At 39.0% G+C, this 16,576-nt stretch overlaps 2 protein-coding genes across 3 annotated transcripts; one reads left to right on the top strand and one right to left on the bottom strand.

Annotated features, from left to right (window-relative positions):
• Positions 1-1,378: 1,378 nt before the first annotated feature.
• LOC133157840 (lactosylceramide alpha-2,3-sialyltransferase-like) lies at positions 1,379-7,842 on the bottom strand. Of its 2 annotated transcripts, none has more exons than XM_061284449.1 (8): positions 7,742-7,842; positions 6,656-6,758; positions 6,064-6,181; positions 5,449-5,658; positions 5,116-5,252; positions 4,417-4,603; positions 3,807-3,965; positions 1,379-3,051 (listed from the first exon to the last, which is right to left on the bottom strand). In XM_061284449.1, exons 2-8 carry the CDS (start codon positions 6,685-6,687, stop codon positions 2,797-2,799), a joined length of 1,098 nt encoding a protein of 365 aa, XP_061140433.1. In that variant the 5' UTR covers positions 6,688-6,758; positions 7,742-7,842; the 3' UTR covers positions 1,379-2,796. The 2 variants fall into 2 exon arrangements, with proteins under 2 accessions (XP_061140433.1, XP_061140424.1); XM_061284440.1 differs by lacking the exon at positions 7,742-7,842 and adding an exon at positions 7,429-7,726.
• A 1,010-nt stretch (positions 7,843-8,852) lies between these two features.
• On the top strand, positions 8,853-12,862 carry LOC133161035 (cyclin-A2-like). The gene is made up of 8 exons (XM_061289214.1): positions 8,853-9,423; positions 10,105-10,348; positions 10,467-10,573; positions 10,720-10,943; positions 11,018-11,222; positions 12,150-12,263; positions 12,329-12,462; positions 12,536-12,862. Exons 1-8 carry the CDS (start codon positions 9,217-9,219, stop codon positions 12,585-12,587), a joined length of 1,287 nt encoding a protein of 428 aa, XP_061145198.1. The 5' UTR covers positions 8,853-9,216; the 3' UTR covers positions 12,588-12,862.
• Positions 12,863-16,576: the final 3,714 nt, after the last annotated feature.

The raw sequence follows: 16,576 nt of genomic DNA, 5'->3' as shown, positions 1-16,576 counted from the left end.
ACTCTTAAGCGCCTTTTCCGGTTAAATGTTATAAAGTGCAATACTGTACGTTACTTTGATGTAAGAACCAAGTACTGTAACTATAACTCTGTAACTGTTATTTACTGTACTGTAGCAAAGGTGATTAAATTACTCTTCTCTCCAGTGTCAGTACTGGTAGATATTTATACTTGTGCATAAAAAGACGAAAGTTAGATGCACTTCGATACCAATGGGGAAAACAAAAAAATATTTATCTAAATAAGATAAATTAACTGAAATTATAAATGAATTTCAATTTACCTGTTTTAGGAACAAGACAGATCAATTATTACAACAAATTATATTTTTTATATATTATATTGATTGTAAAATGACAATAAAGGGGATTCTATTCAATATATAATTTTTTTTATATCAACTATTTGTAGTTAATGTAGAATTTAATCAGCGTTAATGAAATACATGCTATATATGTTAAATGAATTTAAAATATATATCCAATTAGATAATTGGATTTAAAAATTAATAATATATAAATAATAACAAATATTAAATATAAATAAATAACACCGACCATATAAATGGGCCAGATTAAAAAGATCTAAGTGCTGAGTGGTCCACAGCCAGTGTGCCCGTAGTGGGTCATAGAAGAGATTACTACCCAATTTAGGACACGTTCTGCCTTGAAACGTGGTCCATGCTTGTTTCGTGTTTTTATGTGAAATAGTTGGCACAATTTCTTTCTTGTCCACATTAGGGTTGTCAGTGAGCTGATCAGGCCCAACCCAGCTGACTTTGAACAAAGTACACCCTCAGCTGGATGGCAGTCAACCACAGAGCACAAATTGACAAGCAACCATTCACACTCAAATCCACACTTATGACCAATTTAGTCTAGTCTTAAATTTTTCACTGGACAGTTTTGACTCCAAAAGGAAAAGAACTTCAGTCGTACTTGACGTAGGAATTTTGAATGTAGTTTGATTTTCTTTCAGGGTAATCAGATCAGTGTTTAGATGAACTGGTTCAAAGTTTCAGCAACCTTATCAAAGGCATTATCACAAGGAACATGATGATCCTTGCCAGGGCCAAGTCCGGGACAAAAGTGGATATGGACTCAAACTGACTCCTAGTCATTGCAACAGACATTTCTGCTTTCTGTGGAAGAGGCCAATCATCTCCTGCTGATTGTTTCATAGGGACGCACATCAAGGGACAGTGTGGCGATTGACAAATTTGGGCCAACCTCTGATACGGTACATTCCAGACAAACATAGCACTGGTTGTTTTTTTTAATAGGCCCTAGGTTCCTGTGTAATTTGGCCTTTTTTAACAAAACAAGCAATGTTCACTTACCTAAAATTAAATTTAAAAAAAGCAAAATTCATTCCCAAAGTTTATTCCCATGTTAGATGTATTTATTTAGATAAAAAGAACAGACAGTGTAGAACGTGCTAAAAAAAACAAAAAACAGTTTGAGACATATCATCATTAATAGATTGTAATCAGTGCATGTAAGGGACTAAGTCTATTTCCATGCTTATCTAGGTATTTCTGAGACCAAGGACATTTTCTGATCTGACTAGAACAAGGCTACTATTTGGCTTTGTGGTAGCTTTGATTTTATCAACGTGCGCACACAAACTAGCCATCTTTTCGAAATTTATAAATAGTCAAAGCCCAAAAACACATGAAATGAATACATTAACAAATTCATATTTTAGGTGATAAGCTACTGTAGCTTTTTACGCACTATTATGAAAGATTCTTGAAACGTAAATGTGTCACTTGACAAATTGGCAAATTATGTCACAAAAAAAAACCTGGTAAAATATCTGACGCTTGTAGTGATGTCTAAGTTATGTCTGTTTTTGAGAAATACACATACTGCACATGGTAGCAAGTGATTGCTTTTAAATTTGATTTTCATTAACAGATTTTTAGGTGAACACAAATTCACCTTTTTCAGTAGCTACACATTATAATCTGCTTCGCAGATTTGTCCAGTGTCAATAAAAATATTGTACTTCGTCAAAGCATATATACTTTGTGAAAAAAAATCCCCCATTTTAGTTAAGGTAAACAGCGACTATTCATATTTATTACAAATACCGGTCCATAGACAAATATTTCATTACAACCTAAAATTAAATAGAATAACATTCAAATATATTCTAGTCTTCAGATATGACATTTGAAATATAGGCAGCCAGCAGTACTATATATGATGAAGGAATGTGTTCGTGTTCATATGGAATAAAACACTTTTATATGCAGGAAAAAAAAAAAAAAAGACGTTGGTCACTTTATAATTGATCAAATGGTTAAAATTCCTGTAAACTAAGGAGCAGAAAAGTAAGGAATGATATTTTTGTTCATTTCAGTGCACTCTCAGAAATGTACTAAATGTTTCTCCCATGCTTGCTTGTATAACGTTTTTTTTTAATATTTCAACAAACCATTTAGTATTTCTGTTTCCGAATATTTATCCATGCACAGCACTGTTCTATAAGATAATGCTTGACAGTACTGTATATACAGACCCCCCCCCCCCCCCCCAAAAAAAGTATTTGAACAGTGGGTGGCTTTCAAGAAAAAGTGCTCTCTCTTGAATTACTATGGCTTTCAAGAAAAAGGGCTCTCTCTTGAATGACTATATCTAGAATGCCACTAAACAAAATCAGGAATTGTCAACTTTTGTCTCATATTTTTTACCTTTTGATCTAAAACCTAAATATCTTTGGTATATAGACAAAAGAATTGACCTTGAAGTTCAAGTCGTACTTCTGTAGGAGACTGTAGATTTGAAGGTAGTCAAGGGCAGAAGGAGCAATGAACACCCCCTGTCAGGTCAGTGATGGTTCCCTCTTTGATGAGACTTTTAAGGACTTGGGTCTCCTCATTCACATTGTGCATACCCTGCCACACCATGTAACTCATAGGCAGCTGATCATAATAATGCATTGGTCTCCTTTCGTTGGAGAGGTTGTAGCCGAAGCCCGCGAGGCTCACCTCGTCACATAACAAACTCGCTAAATCCAATGCAGAGACGCCCAGGGTGGGGACATTCTGCAGAACAAGACAACAAACACTAAATATCATTCCAAGAATTTTATAAGTGTGCAAGATCTTAGGGAATTTATCAACAATACAAAAAATGTTGAGATGATCTGCTGCTTTATATTCAGGAAATGATTAAGATGTATATCATTGTGCATTCGTGTATTTTGAAATTGAAAATGTCTTTGGCTATTGCAATTCTCGAAAATTTGATACAACTCAGCGAGTACGTATATCTATCTATATTCAAATCAAAATATTCCAAAGTATACCGTATGTAGGGTATATTTCCACTAGATTTAATCTTTAATTAACAGGAAAACTAGTTTATAGGTAATGACGAGTAAAGTTGTTTCATTCATCTCTGTTGTCTGTTTTAGAGACATAACATCCGCTCAAGGACACTTTCTAAAATACAGTGGTGACCAAACTTCAGCCCGGGGTCCATTTGTGGCCTGCCATTAATTTGCCTTATCACATTTAAGCGAAAGCCGTGATGAAGCAAAGTAACTATTATGTATAATTGCTTGACTGACTGGATGGTATTATGTTTAATATGTGAAAGTTAATAAATGTTCATTTTCTGCATGCGGCCCCGCAGGAAAAAAGTTTAGACACCCCTGCTGTCGTGGCTCGTTAATATGTATACAGTACCATAAAATTAATTAAGATGTCTTCACCTTGTCTTAATCTTCCTTTCAAAAAAAAAAGAAATCCAGCGCTATACTGTATAATTGGTGTGTCACTTTTATGCAGTGTCTTACCTGGTCCCAGCCCCACAAGCGTGTAGTAGGTGGGGAGAATTTTAGTAAATCTAACGCTGTTTCTCTGATGAGGAGTGGATTTAAGAGTCTGAACCTGTTGGGTTCAAGGGGGATTTCCTCTGCAACATCCTGCCAGAAGAATAGCCAGTCCCACAATGGCTGCAACAGAAAGCGCATGTCATATTCTAGTTTCTTCATCACAGATGCTGTAACGTTGATGTGGAAATTAGCTGCTGTTGCTCGTGTTCTCAAAAGTGACTCTCATTCCATGACATATTACAGACCGATTAGTACATTGCCCACAGTATCTAAGACTGCACAAAAATGTCTTTGTGGACCTCCAAACCTTGTGTGAAGGTTCAGTTTGAATGGAACAAGAAATCGCCTTCATTTCACACAAGAAGTGAGACCTGTCTTACGAAACATGAACTGACTCCTGTCATGAATAATGAATTAGAACCAGTAAATATGATGAGTCATTTGCAAACATTAGGAGACAAAACCGCTGGTAGCAAAACGTGTACATCTACAGACAATAGGTTGGTCCTAATCAAATAGAACGCCAGAGCGACTGACCGACAGACAGAGAAAAAAAACCAATAGTCCTCACCACAGTGAGCTTGTTAATCATTGCAGAGATCCAGCTGACATCTACGCCTTTATATACAACAGCTACAAATACTGTTTGAGGGTCTGTGTCAACCCAGTGAGTGGGCGTGCCTTCTGGATAGCTCATCCGGATGCTGGTCCGATTCCCTACGTCAACACTATACTCTCCGAGAGGACCGCTGTTCAACCTGGCGTAGTCAAGACACAAGGAAGAGTCAGGGTCTTGCATGAGGAACAAATCAATTAAAAAATGTATTGGTTTTAAAATGGCGATGGAAAAATTAAGATTCAAATTTGCTTCATGAACCAGATGTATTTTTTGGACTCATCCAGGTGGCACTGCTGGTTCAAAAGAAGGGGCTTAAGAAATGGCAAGTCAGTGTTCTTTCAGCCATACAGTGAGCAGAGTGCCATCCAGAGGGCTCAATAAACACAACAACTGGTCATTTGATATCCTTTACGTGAGTGTGAACTGGGACAACACAAATTTTGAGTTAGAGTGGTGGACTAAAATGTCCACGTAAATGTACTCAGGGATGATTGCAAAGGAAATGCTCAAGACAATCAAATGAATTTAGTCTTCATCTGAATTCAAAATTCAAGCAAATGATTATTTCATAAACCTTAATGACTTACAGCCTAGACAATGCCCATGTAAACAATACTTTTATAGAATATTCTTTCTGGGACGTATACTAACCTTATAATGGTGTCAAAACGATCAATGAAAGGACCCAGCTCCATGCCTTTCAAAATCCCTCCATTTCCAATGACCACACAGCGCTGACATGTATCAGGAGCCTTTTTGAACGAGGGTGCTTCGTTGGACTCTGGCAACTTTGGAAATAAAGTAATATTTAAAAAAAAAAACAGACACACAGCTGCATAGTCATTCACCACAGATATCAGTGGTGCAGTAAATACAAGGAGCTGTTTGAAATAATTAATCATAAAACAGTGATGATATCCAAGTAAGGAATATTTGAAGACTGAATACAGACTGAACGTATTGCAATCTATGGACACACATCACCTGCTGGAGCAGAGCCGCTACATTTGCCTGAAGACCTCTGAACCCAAAGGGGGGTGGGTACTTGAAGAAGTCGCTTGAAAGCGGTGTGTCCTTCCACAGGAAGGGCTGAGTCATGTGACTGGAAGCCGGTAGTCGAGCCAAAAGCCCCTGCCTGGTGCTTTCGCGGTGACATTGCCGCTCAAGTACTTTGAAAACATTTTGGTGCACTAGCTGCAACATAGGTGACATGAAATATTTCAACCATAATGACAAACACGAAATAATTATGACGAGAAGCCACCACATGATGAACACTTGCACAATCTCAAGAGACAAGGTCTTGGGACACAGGTCCCAAGACCACGTAAAAACATGGGTTGGTTAAACATTCCTTATTTAACCAACCCATGTTTTTCCAAACAAAATTATCCAAGTTACTTGTGGTGGTACCGCCTGATGGGACAAGCAGAAAGTCGCAGCATTGATAGTGACTGTTTCAATTAGAGAGATGCGTCTGATATCATACAAGGCGGACGTTGATAGCGACACATTGAAATTGTGTTGCCCTCATTACTTCTAATGTAAATAAAAGTAAATCTGTTTGAAAACAGAGTAGGAAAAACAATGTATCCTCACCTTTTTATACTCGGGGCTGACATGCCAATCCAGAGGTTTAAGTGCGTCTTTACCAGACCGAGATGAAACGATCACCAGACAGAGCACACAGAAAATTCCCGCCAATAGATATGCACGTCTGGACACAGAGACAAACACAAAACAGAGGAAATAAACATTAGTCTTATTCAACATTACTGTTGAGAGACATAGTACACGATAGACATACAAGTAGACGACACCAAATAAAAACAAGAAGGCACAAACAATAAATAATAAATAATAAATAAATAATATGAGTGATGAATAAATAATAAACAAATAACACAATAAATAAGAGGAGCAAAACTGAGCCAGTGTGCATACAGCAGACAGTAAGCATAGCGCAAAGTACAGGACGCTACGCAGAAAGAGTCTACAAAGAAGTCATTAGACGGCTTATATAGTCAAAATTGGATTCATGTGCTACAGAGCATTCTGAATTTGTCATCTCAAAATATGTAGCTTAGAATCATTTATTTAGTGGCACATATTTGTATATGAAGTAGCCTGTCACAAATAAAACAATTAGATGATTTTTTTTTTTCTGAAAACATAATTTCATGCACCTCACCTGTGTGCTGCCCAGCGTTTTGGAAGCTTCATGTTCCCAGCATTCACACCATAATAGGAGATGATCTGCTTTCTATGATGAAGCAAGGATCTTAACCTGCACACTGGACAATGAAAGAAATTGTTTGAACCATTCATCCAACCAACCTAGGCAGGAAGCAACAGAACAATGTCCATCTTGTGTTGGGTCAAAGGCCAAAAATAAAATTTACTTCTGCATTGCAGGAAGAAAACTGCCAAAATAAAAACCAAGCGAAAAGCAAATAAAAAATAAAAGCAATTTTCTAGCTTCACTTTTATTCATTTTTGATTTTGGCAATTTTGGTCCTCCGTAGTTAAGAACCTACATTTAATTTTGTATTCTAAAATCAATTATACATTTTTTTTTTATCCTGCCCACTTTAACCTTGGGAGGGGATATGATAGATCCCCCTGCGACTCACATGTTCAAGTCTTATCACGATTTCTAATAATTTGTGTGGATTTCCCCCCCGGGGATCTTTCTTTCTTTCTTCCTGGAAACTCCACAAGACCAGTCCATTAGCATAACCTAAATACGTTTTCTCATACTGTCAATTAATTTGGACGGTGAACAGAATCATAATCAAAATTGGTTTCGATGCGAATGTTCGACAAATATGTCATAATAGCACAAACAACGACATTTAACTCTCGTCCCCAGCCTCCATTTCAGTCCTCGCTGCAGATAAACAAATCATCTCAAGCAACATCAGTGACGTTTCTACACGTTCTGACATTTTTTAGGGGACTCACCTTATCATGGATCCCACTACTTCATCTTGACGGGAACGTTTCGAGTCAAGATTATTATTTATTGGGATTGTATTAATTCCGCGTCAACCTCATCTCCCCAAGTATCTGACGATGAACTCCGGCAGTTTCAAAGGGGCGTGGAGCAAAGCAATCGAAACCATGCAAAACCACGCGAGAATATGGCAAATCTTCGTATTTTAATTTTACCAAAACGGATGGATGGACAGATTTTACTCTCATAAATTACAATCCCAGTTGAAGACAGTTGTCATTCGAATTAATTCAAAATATCTACACGTGCATTTTCGCATACCTTAACTCAAGATATTTAGTAGATGAAATGTCACTGCGGTGAGGCCAAGGCCAGCCTCCGCACGGAAAGACGAAGTCAAGTCAGCGGCTTGGGGACCTTCATAATAAAAGCTCTCCAACGAGTGCACGCACATCGGTGGTTTGGATTTAAAATAATGAAGTTGAGTTTGGAGAAGTTAGTGTTCATCTTCATTAATAACTGCAACGCGCCCTGATTTGAAAAATACCATTAAAATCTGGAATCTCGTTATCCCGCAACCAGACCAGTTCTTGACCACCCATTCACTATTTCAAAATAAAACTGTCAAATTTGAAATTTTGACCATTACCACATTGCTTATAGACATATCGTGGAAAATTCACTTTTTTTGCTAATTATAAACTGAGGCTATATAACACTATAATCCAGGGATTTTCACCTGGTTTTGTCCAAGGGACTGCAATCTTACTCAGGGACCAATGCTTATATATTGGTGTGTGTGTGTGTGTGTGTGTGTGTGTGTGTGTGTGTGTGTGTGTGTGTGTGTGCATATATATATATATATGCTTTGCTTCAATCGCTGTGGCTATGTTGTTTATTTTGTTGCTCTCAAGCTTTTCTTGTCGGATTGCAACAGTGCAACAGTTTTAAACAATGTATTATGAAAAATGGGGCACATATTTGCACTGATATTAATAATTGACATTTAAAATGTCGAGTGTCATTAGTGTCCATCCCCTCAAGTAGCACTCATGAACAATCGTGGCCTTTAAATTGCCTTTCCCTAATCCACATCATATTATACTCTTTATCTTAATCCTAATCATCATTTTATACCGGAAAGGCGACATGATTTAATTGATTAGACAATGTAGCAATCATAAATAAACTCCATAATCTCTAAAGCCAAAAGTGACGACATTTGTCTAAGGCTATGGAAGGAAAAAATACAATTCCTCAAGAGAAATCAATACAGTCTAAGTATTTTAAATTAACAGGAGTCTCCACATAAATAACGCTTGCGTTCAATTTCGAACCGGTTTAGAATTTGCAATCAATCTCACATGTCCCTGCTTGGTTGCCGTCGACAAAGGAGCGTCACCGCATAAGCGGCTGCTGATTGGTCAGTTTCAATCCTCGCGGGCTGCTTGAATGAGAGAAAGGCAACAGCAAATTCAATAGAGTTAGTGTGGCAACGGAAAGCAGCATCGGGGCGGCAGGTCAGCTTGCCTTGAAGGTTGGTGGAACTTGAAGTAATGGCACCCTAAAAGTCCTGCATCTGTTGAAAATCTTTGCCCGTTTTGTCGCTCCCCCCTCCACGTGTTCCGTTCCTCTTTCAAGTGCTAACTTGGCTTTTGGTTGAAAGAGCGCTGTTATCTTCCACAAGGTCTCAGCTAACATTAGCTTCGCTTTGATATCGTTGCAAAGAGAGGGATTTTAGAAACTGTAGCACTCAACTGTTAATTTGAGGGGTGCAATAGAGGCCAACTCGAAGCATGTCGGGCGCAAACCGTAGCCAAACCAGCGACGTCCACAACCAAGAAAACATGCTGGCAAGACTGCGAGGTTCGCTGAAGCCCCGGGGAGTTGCCTCGGAAAACCAGGAGAACATACCGCCCAAACCCGCGGCCACCAGGACCGTGCTGGGCGCCTTGCAGAACAACCAGAGGACCAAACCCCACAACCAGCGCGCTCATAAGCAGGTCAGGTCAGCAGCTCTACCCGCCTGTAGGTCCTTTTACCAGCTAGTTAGCTCGTATGCTAAGCTAGATATGTTGTATTTAACCCATTTAAAAAAAGAAACGAGTCGACTGTCAGTTACACAGATGACATTATTAAATTAATGACTGTTTAACTCTAGCATGGTGCCTTTTCAAAGCGTGTCAATGTATTGCCCCAGTGGTACCTTGGCCCTTTAGTCCGCCATTTTCTAACTTCCATTCTTTACAAAGTCGCTTTGCAGCATGCTACTTTAAAAACAAACTAACCAAGTGTGCTTTAAAAGTATGCCTTTGTTTTTTATTTATTAAACGAAAAAAATAACCCGTCTTAAAGTAGGTTATAATTATAAATCTTAAGCCTAACCCTCCCCTCTCTCAAGCATAAGTCTGTAGATGACATGATCTGAACCGCATAGCAAATCAAATTAGTATGTTTAGCTTTGCGCAACATTGTGAGCTATTTCACACATTTAAATTGCACGATTAGCTGCTAATTGCCCTTAAATGGTTAAAGGATCATCTTCGGATTTTTTGCATGGAGTTCCCCAATGACATTATTAAGAAATGTTAGACTTGTTTTGGGATGTTTAGGAGTTTTTCAATGCCTAACTGTATAGGACAAGTCATTAATAGCCCTGTACTTGTACTGTATTGTGCTCACAGGAATCCCCAAAGCAGCAGTCATGTAAAAATGAAGAAATCAACAAAGTCACCAAGCCACCTCCTTTCCATATCCATGTGGACCAACCTTCCAAAGACCCTGTCAAGAAGCCGTGCGATGGTGCCGCCGCAAAGGTTGAGGTGCTCGCAGAGGACTCTCCACTCAAGATTGACCATGCAGTCGCCAGTCTGCGCCAACCTCTGGCTGCACTTGACATCCCACCACCAGCTATGGACATCAGTTTTGGTTAGTGACTTGACTGAAACTGTTGAGGTCCCCCCCCCCCCCCCTTTTTTTTTTTTTTTTTTTTTTTTTTTTTTTTTTAATAAACCTAATATGAGCTAATGACTATATTTTTCCGAAGACTCTCCCATGGACATGTCTGTGGTCGAGGGCGAGGAGAAGACTGTCAGTGTCCGAGAGGTGCCCGAATACGCTGAAGAGATTCATGCATACTTGCGGGAAATGGAGGTGAGACATCGTATGGCATGCTATAATATCTGGCAGTGATGGGCAGTCAATTATCCTTTCAACAGAATTAGTTCTGAATCATACAATGAGTAAATTGCCCAAAGGTTTGGGAGCCACATTTTAAATGTGGCTGAATCATCCTGCAGGTTAAGTGCCGACCACGGTCGGGCTACATGAAAAAGCAGCCTGATATCACCAACAGCATGCGTGCCATCCTTGTGGACTGGCTGGTCGAGGTGGGTGAAGAGTACAAGCTCCAGAACGAGACGCTCTACCTGGCCGTCAATTACATCGACCGCTTCCTATCGTCCATGTCGGTGCTACGTGGCAAGTTGCAGCTGGTGGGCACCGCCGCCATGCTGCTGGCCTCGTAAGTTGACTTTCAACACTCTCAGTCGCCATCGACGCCCCGTAACGTTGCTTTACACTCACAAACGGCTGCAGCAAATTCGAGGAGATTTACCCTCCGGAGGTGTCGGAGTTCGTCTACATCACAGATGACACCTACACTAAGAAGCAGGTGCTGAGGATGGAGCAGCTGGTGCTCAAAGTGCTCTCCTTTGATCTGGCGGCACCCACCATTAACCAGTTCCTCACCCAGTACTTGCTGCACCACCCTGCCAGCAAGAAGGTGGAGAGCCTCTCCATGGTGAGAAATAAATGGCCCCCGAGACGCTAACTTGGAAAGTTTGATGACAAAAGGTTAAAGGAAAATCTCATCTTAACGCGGATGACGAGTCAATGTCTTGTTGCAGATGCACGCGCATGCGCAATTTGATGTAGAAAGACTAAGTTGGACATGCTGGCAAGGAAAACTCTGTAGAAGCCAGAGATGCGCTAAGTTTGATGCTGCTAAACAGGAATGACTCACAACAGTCAAGGATGAACACAGCAACTGCTGCAGCGAATAATTTGCAAGAACAGAAACTTGTGGTAGTCTCTTTCAAACAATCTGCCAAACCGTATGGTCACACTTGAAGCAGACTGACTACCCGAGCTAGCGGCAACACCACTCGCTGGTGCTCAGTCACAGATATAACCGTGCACAATGTAAGGGACAACCCAAAGTCAACAGGACTGCCTGCATATCATGTGCTGCAGTTACCTTGTTTGTTGGCTTCATAAATCTCAAACTTAGCAGACTGCATAGTGTAATAGGTTCTGAAAGAATTGATAGTTGGCTCAGTGTCATGACTCTAAACTTGTGTTAATGTGGGACTTGCCTTAGTACAATTGATGTTTGTTCAGCTAACTGTTTTTCGTTGTTTTTAAATGAGGGGTTGGCAACAAATGCTTGCAGTATCTGTGGAAAGTAAAGAAATATGACTCTCATATGCCTTGATGTTAGCGTGCCACATAAAATGTCATGGTCTGTATCTGGACCACATACCTTGAGTTAGATACTAGATTAAAAAAACAGAGTGGAAATGGATGGCTGTTCAAAGAATTGAAATGGCAATTGCTTGCTAAAGGAAGAGCTGGAAATAAGGTAATCAACACTTCTGAGTTCTGTAGTGTTGCATGGCGGTGAATGGTTTTGAATTCAACATGTATTAAAAAAATGTTTTGTCAACAGTATCTTGGGGAGCTCAGCCTAGTGGATTCTGACCCCTTCCTGAAGTACCTGCCTTCTCAGACTGCTGCTGCTGCCTACATCCTGGCCAACAACACAATCGCTGGTGCATCATGGGTATGTTAGATTTCACGTGAACCTTTGGGCTGTAGCACATGCCATGTAACTGATTTTTGTTGAAGCCCAAGTCCCTGGTGGAGAAGACGGGCTATACTCTGGAGAACCTGAGGCCATGTGTGGACGATCTTCACCAGATGTACTTAAATGCACCTCAACATGCTCAGCAGTCCATTAGGGAGAAGTACAAGACTTCCAAGTAAGAGTTAGTGCCACAAATGTGATTTTAAATTTCATAATTGAGAAGACTCTTAAAAATGATTTCTTTTTAGGCATCATGAAGTTTCAGTCATTGAACCTCCGGCTACTCTGCAGTTTGATTGAACTCAGGCTCCCCCACCCACCCGTTTTTGACCATTTTACTTTGTCACTTATCTTTTTCCTTGTGGCCTGTTCCTGAAGTACTTTTTTTTTTTTTTTTTAAATCAATTACTGACGTTCATAGTGTTTTTATATGGTTTTAAAATCAGACAAATGTGTAAATAATTACAAGCTGGTTTTATGCCCAAGCAGTTGTAATTGCTGGGATTGTTTTCTACAAGTCCACCTAGTTGTGTTAAAGCAGTTCAGTTTTACACATTAAACGTGTTTGTCAGTCATGGAGTTGTCTGCGTCAATTTGGGTGACTGTTAATGCTGTCGGGTCATCTCTCAGGACTGTCAAAAGCTTGTAAAAAATATTCACACTTAAAGCTTGCTTGGTTTACTAACGTGTGGCGTTCTGAAAGACCACAAAGCGGCAGCAGAGGAGAGGTTCTAACACCAGGAAACGTTCATCTTGGTTAATTCGGAAGAGGTAACCATCTGTTTAATGGGACATTTTAGACAATATTTGTTCCATTAGTAAATTATAAAAGTCCTTACTATAAAGTCCTTGACGTATAACAATGTAAACACAGTTTTCAATAAAATTCAGGAGCGTGCTCTGGATAAAACTATTTGTTGATCTGGATTTTGACTATCCTATCAAAACTAATGCAAAACTGCAGTCAGGCAAATGGTTAAGAGCTTCAAAAACCAAACTATTAAATGCATTATACAGAAACTTACAAGTGCTTGAATCATTTAGACCCAGAGGAAAGCAAGCTTTTAATGTTGCACAGAACCTGTGGAAGAATCCAAAGTGCGGATTATGAATTTAAGCAAAGAGGGCAGTTGAATCTCTCAAATCAAGACTTAATTAGCCGGGGCATATCTCTTGACAGCTAAACCTGCATAAGATGACTATTTTAAGACAAAATTCCAACTAGTGGCAAACCCCTAAAATCCGGCCCCTGGTCAGATTTCATTCGGCCCGCAGCTTTGGTCTTATAATGCATTGTTTAGGTCGGTCCTGCACTGTCAAGCGGAATAAAAAAAAAAAAAATCATTAAACTTGAAACTGTTATACCTCATATTACCATAAGGTGGCAGTACCACCCTTCACTCATTTCCGCCATGGCGACTGCAAAGAAAACAAGGAAAATTGATGTTGAGGGCTGTCTCAAGAGAAATGATAATTACAATACTTCACTGAAAATCAAGGCAATTGTATCCGGCCAATTTCCAAAGAGACAGTTGCCTTGTTTAAGGATTTCAACCTAAAGAGACGCTATCAGACTAAACACTCATTTTGGACTTCTCTTAGCTTCTCATGTGGAATTCTTTCCCATTCTTGCTTGATGTACCACTTCAGTTCAACAGTCCGGGGTCTTCCCTGTCGTATTTTACGCTTCATAATGCACCACATTTTCAATGGGAGACAGGTCCTGGACTTTTACTTTGAAGCCATGCTGTTGTAACACGTGCAGAATGTGGTTTGGCATTATCTTGCTGAAATAAGCAGCGGCGTCCATGAAAAAGATGTCGCTTGGATGGCAGCATATGTTGCTAAAAAATCGATGTACTTTTCAGCATTTATGTTGCCATCACAGAAATGTAAGTCACCCATATCATGGGAACTAATGCACCCCCATACCATCACAGATGCTGGCTTTTTAACTTTGCGTTGATAAGAGTCCGGATGGTCCACTTCCTCTTCGGCCAGTGTTTCCAAAAACAATTTGAAAAGTGGACTCATCAGACCACAAAACACTTTTCCATTGTGCATCACTCCATTTTACATGAGCTCGGCAGCATTTCTGGATGTTCATAAACGGCTTTTGCTTTGCATGGTAGAGTTTTAACCCGCACTTACTGATGTAGTGACGAACTGTATTTACTGACAGTGGATTTCTGAAGTTTTCCTGAGCCCATTTGGTGATATCCTTTACACACTCGTGTCAGTTTTTAAGGAGGGATCGAAGGTCACGGTCATTCAGTCTTGGTTTCTCTGAACCTTTGGATCATATTATGGACCGTAGATGTTGAAATCCCTAAATTCCTTGCAATTTTGCTTTGAGAAATTTTCTTAAACTGGTCAACTATTTTCTCACGCAGTTGTGGACAAAGTGATGAACCTCACACCACCCTTGCTTGTGAATGACTGAGCATGTTTGGGGAGGCTCCTTTTATACCCAATCATGGTACCTACCTGTTCCCAATTAGCCTGAGCACATGTGGGATGTTCCATATAGGTGTTTGATGAGCATTTCGCAGCTCTCTCAGTATTTTTTGCCACCTTTCCCAACTTCTACTGGACTTGTTGCAGCCATGAAATTTAAATTAATTAAAGTTAATTATTATTTGGCAAAAAACAATTAAGTTCATCAGTTTGAACATTAAATATGTTTTCTTTGTAGTGTATTCAATTGAATATGGGTTGAGAAGGATTTTCAAATTGTATTTTGGTTTTATTTACATTTTACACAATTTCCCAACTTCAACCAAATCCGGTTTGTGTGTGTGTTTGTGTGTGTGTATGTATATATATGTATATATATGTGTGTATGTATATATATATATATATATATATATATATATATATATATATATATATATATATATATATATATATATATACACACACACACGAGTATTTAGTAGTATTTTATTTGATGCCTTTATTTAATTTCATCATGTTCGTTTTATTCATATAGTATTACTATAGTTCATTTTAATCAGTAATTAAATGTGAATACTAGGTTAGTTCTCTAGTGCTGCGCAGGTGTGTAATCAAACGCCGACTGTCTCCATTTCGAATAGCGTTGAAACGGATGAGGTAAGAACGATGTAGTTAACTACTACCAACACTCGCAATAATATGGAGAATGTAATAATAAACAACTTCATTATATGATACGACAGACTATTGTCATACTAATGTAGTAATTGTTCTCGTTCGCTCGTAGCTTAGCGCTAACGTAGCTTAGCTTCTAGTGCTGCGCAGGCGTGCAATCAAATGCCAGCTGTGTCCATTTCGAATAGCGTTGAAACGCACGAGGTAAGAACGATGTATTATAAGTTAACTGCTACCAATACTCGCAATAATATGGAGAATTTAATAATAAACAACTTTATTAAAAGATACGATAAACTATTGTCATACTAATATTGGTAGTATTATAGTAATTGTTCTCGTTCGCGCGTAGTTTAGCGCTAATTTAGCTTTTGGAGTAGCACGATGTAGCTTGTAGCCTAGCCCACCAGACTTCACGATTTTTTTTCGAAACCGCTTTTCAAATATATGGAAAGTACTCTTAGAACTGTTTATAGGCTTGCTCCTACATATGGTAAAATTTAAAGATATCGCTCGTGAAAAATGTGTTTATCTCGTCTATTTGAAAATAGTGTTGCCTCGTTTTGAAGTAGTTGATTTTCATACTGTATTTCGGTGTCTTTGACTGCCCAAAAGTGTTGATAACCAGCTGGAATATTTATATTGCCATATTGTGGCCGAGTTTGAAGGTTTCAGCGTCTTAGAGAAGAAATATTAATCATAATTTCACATTATTAGGTTGTTGTATCTTTCTGCATTAATGCTACAGCTCGTTTTAATTACGAAAATATACTTTGCTAATCCTTTTTTTTTAATCGTGTTCGTTTTATTCATGTAGTTCATTTTAATCAGTAATTAACCGTGAATACTAGGTTGGTTCGCTCGTGCTGCCGCAGGTGTGTGCGTAATCAAATGCCGGCGGTCTCCATTTCGACTAGCGTTGAAACGCATTAGGTAAGAATATAAATTATAAGTTAACTACCACCAACACCCGCAATAATATGAAGAATGTAATAATAGACAACTTTATTAAATGAAACGATAAACTATTGTACTAATATTTGTAGTATTGTAGTAATAGTTCTCGTTCGCGCGTAGCTTAGTGCTAACCTAGCATTCAGGGCAACACGATGTAGCTTTAGCTCGTAGCTGAGCCTACCGTACTTCACGATTCTTTT

Source organism: Syngnathus typhle, linkage group LG1, assembly GCF_033458585.1.
Source record: "Syngnathus typhle isolate RoL2023-S1 ecotype Sweden linkage group LG1, RoL_Styp_1.0, whole genome shotgun sequence".
In the NCBI taxonomy this organism is placed as follows: Eukaryota; Metazoa; Chordata; class Actinopteri; order Syngnathiformes; family Syngnathidae; genus Syngnathus; species Syngnathus typhle.
This window is presented reverse-complemented; position numbering and strand designations above follow the sequence as displayed.

Coding starts and splice junctions, on each gene's coding strand:
- LOC133161035 (XM_061289214.1), top strand. CDS start 9,217: ATGTCGGGCGCAAACCGTAGCCAAACCAGCGACGTCCACAACCAAGAA. Junction 9,424..10,104: donor ACCAGCGCGCTCATAAGCAG/GTCAGGTCAGCA, acceptor TTGTGCTCACAG/GAATCCCCAAAGCAGCAGTC. Junction 12,264..12,328: donor CAATCGCTGGTGCATCATGG/GTATGTTAGATT, acceptor TTTTTGTTGAAG/CCCAAGTCCCTGGTGGAGAA.
- LOC133157840 (XM_061284449.1), bottom strand. CDS start 6,687: ATGAAGCTTCCAAAACGCTGGGCAGCACACAG. Junction 6,182..6,655: donor AAACGCTGGGCAGCACACAG/GTGAGGTGCATG, acceptor CTCTGTGTCCAG/ACGTGCATATCTATTGGCGG. Junction 5,659..6,063: donor TCAGCCCCGAGTATAAAAAG/GTGAGGATACAT, acceptor CCTATGTTGCAG/CTAGTGCACCAAAATGTTTT.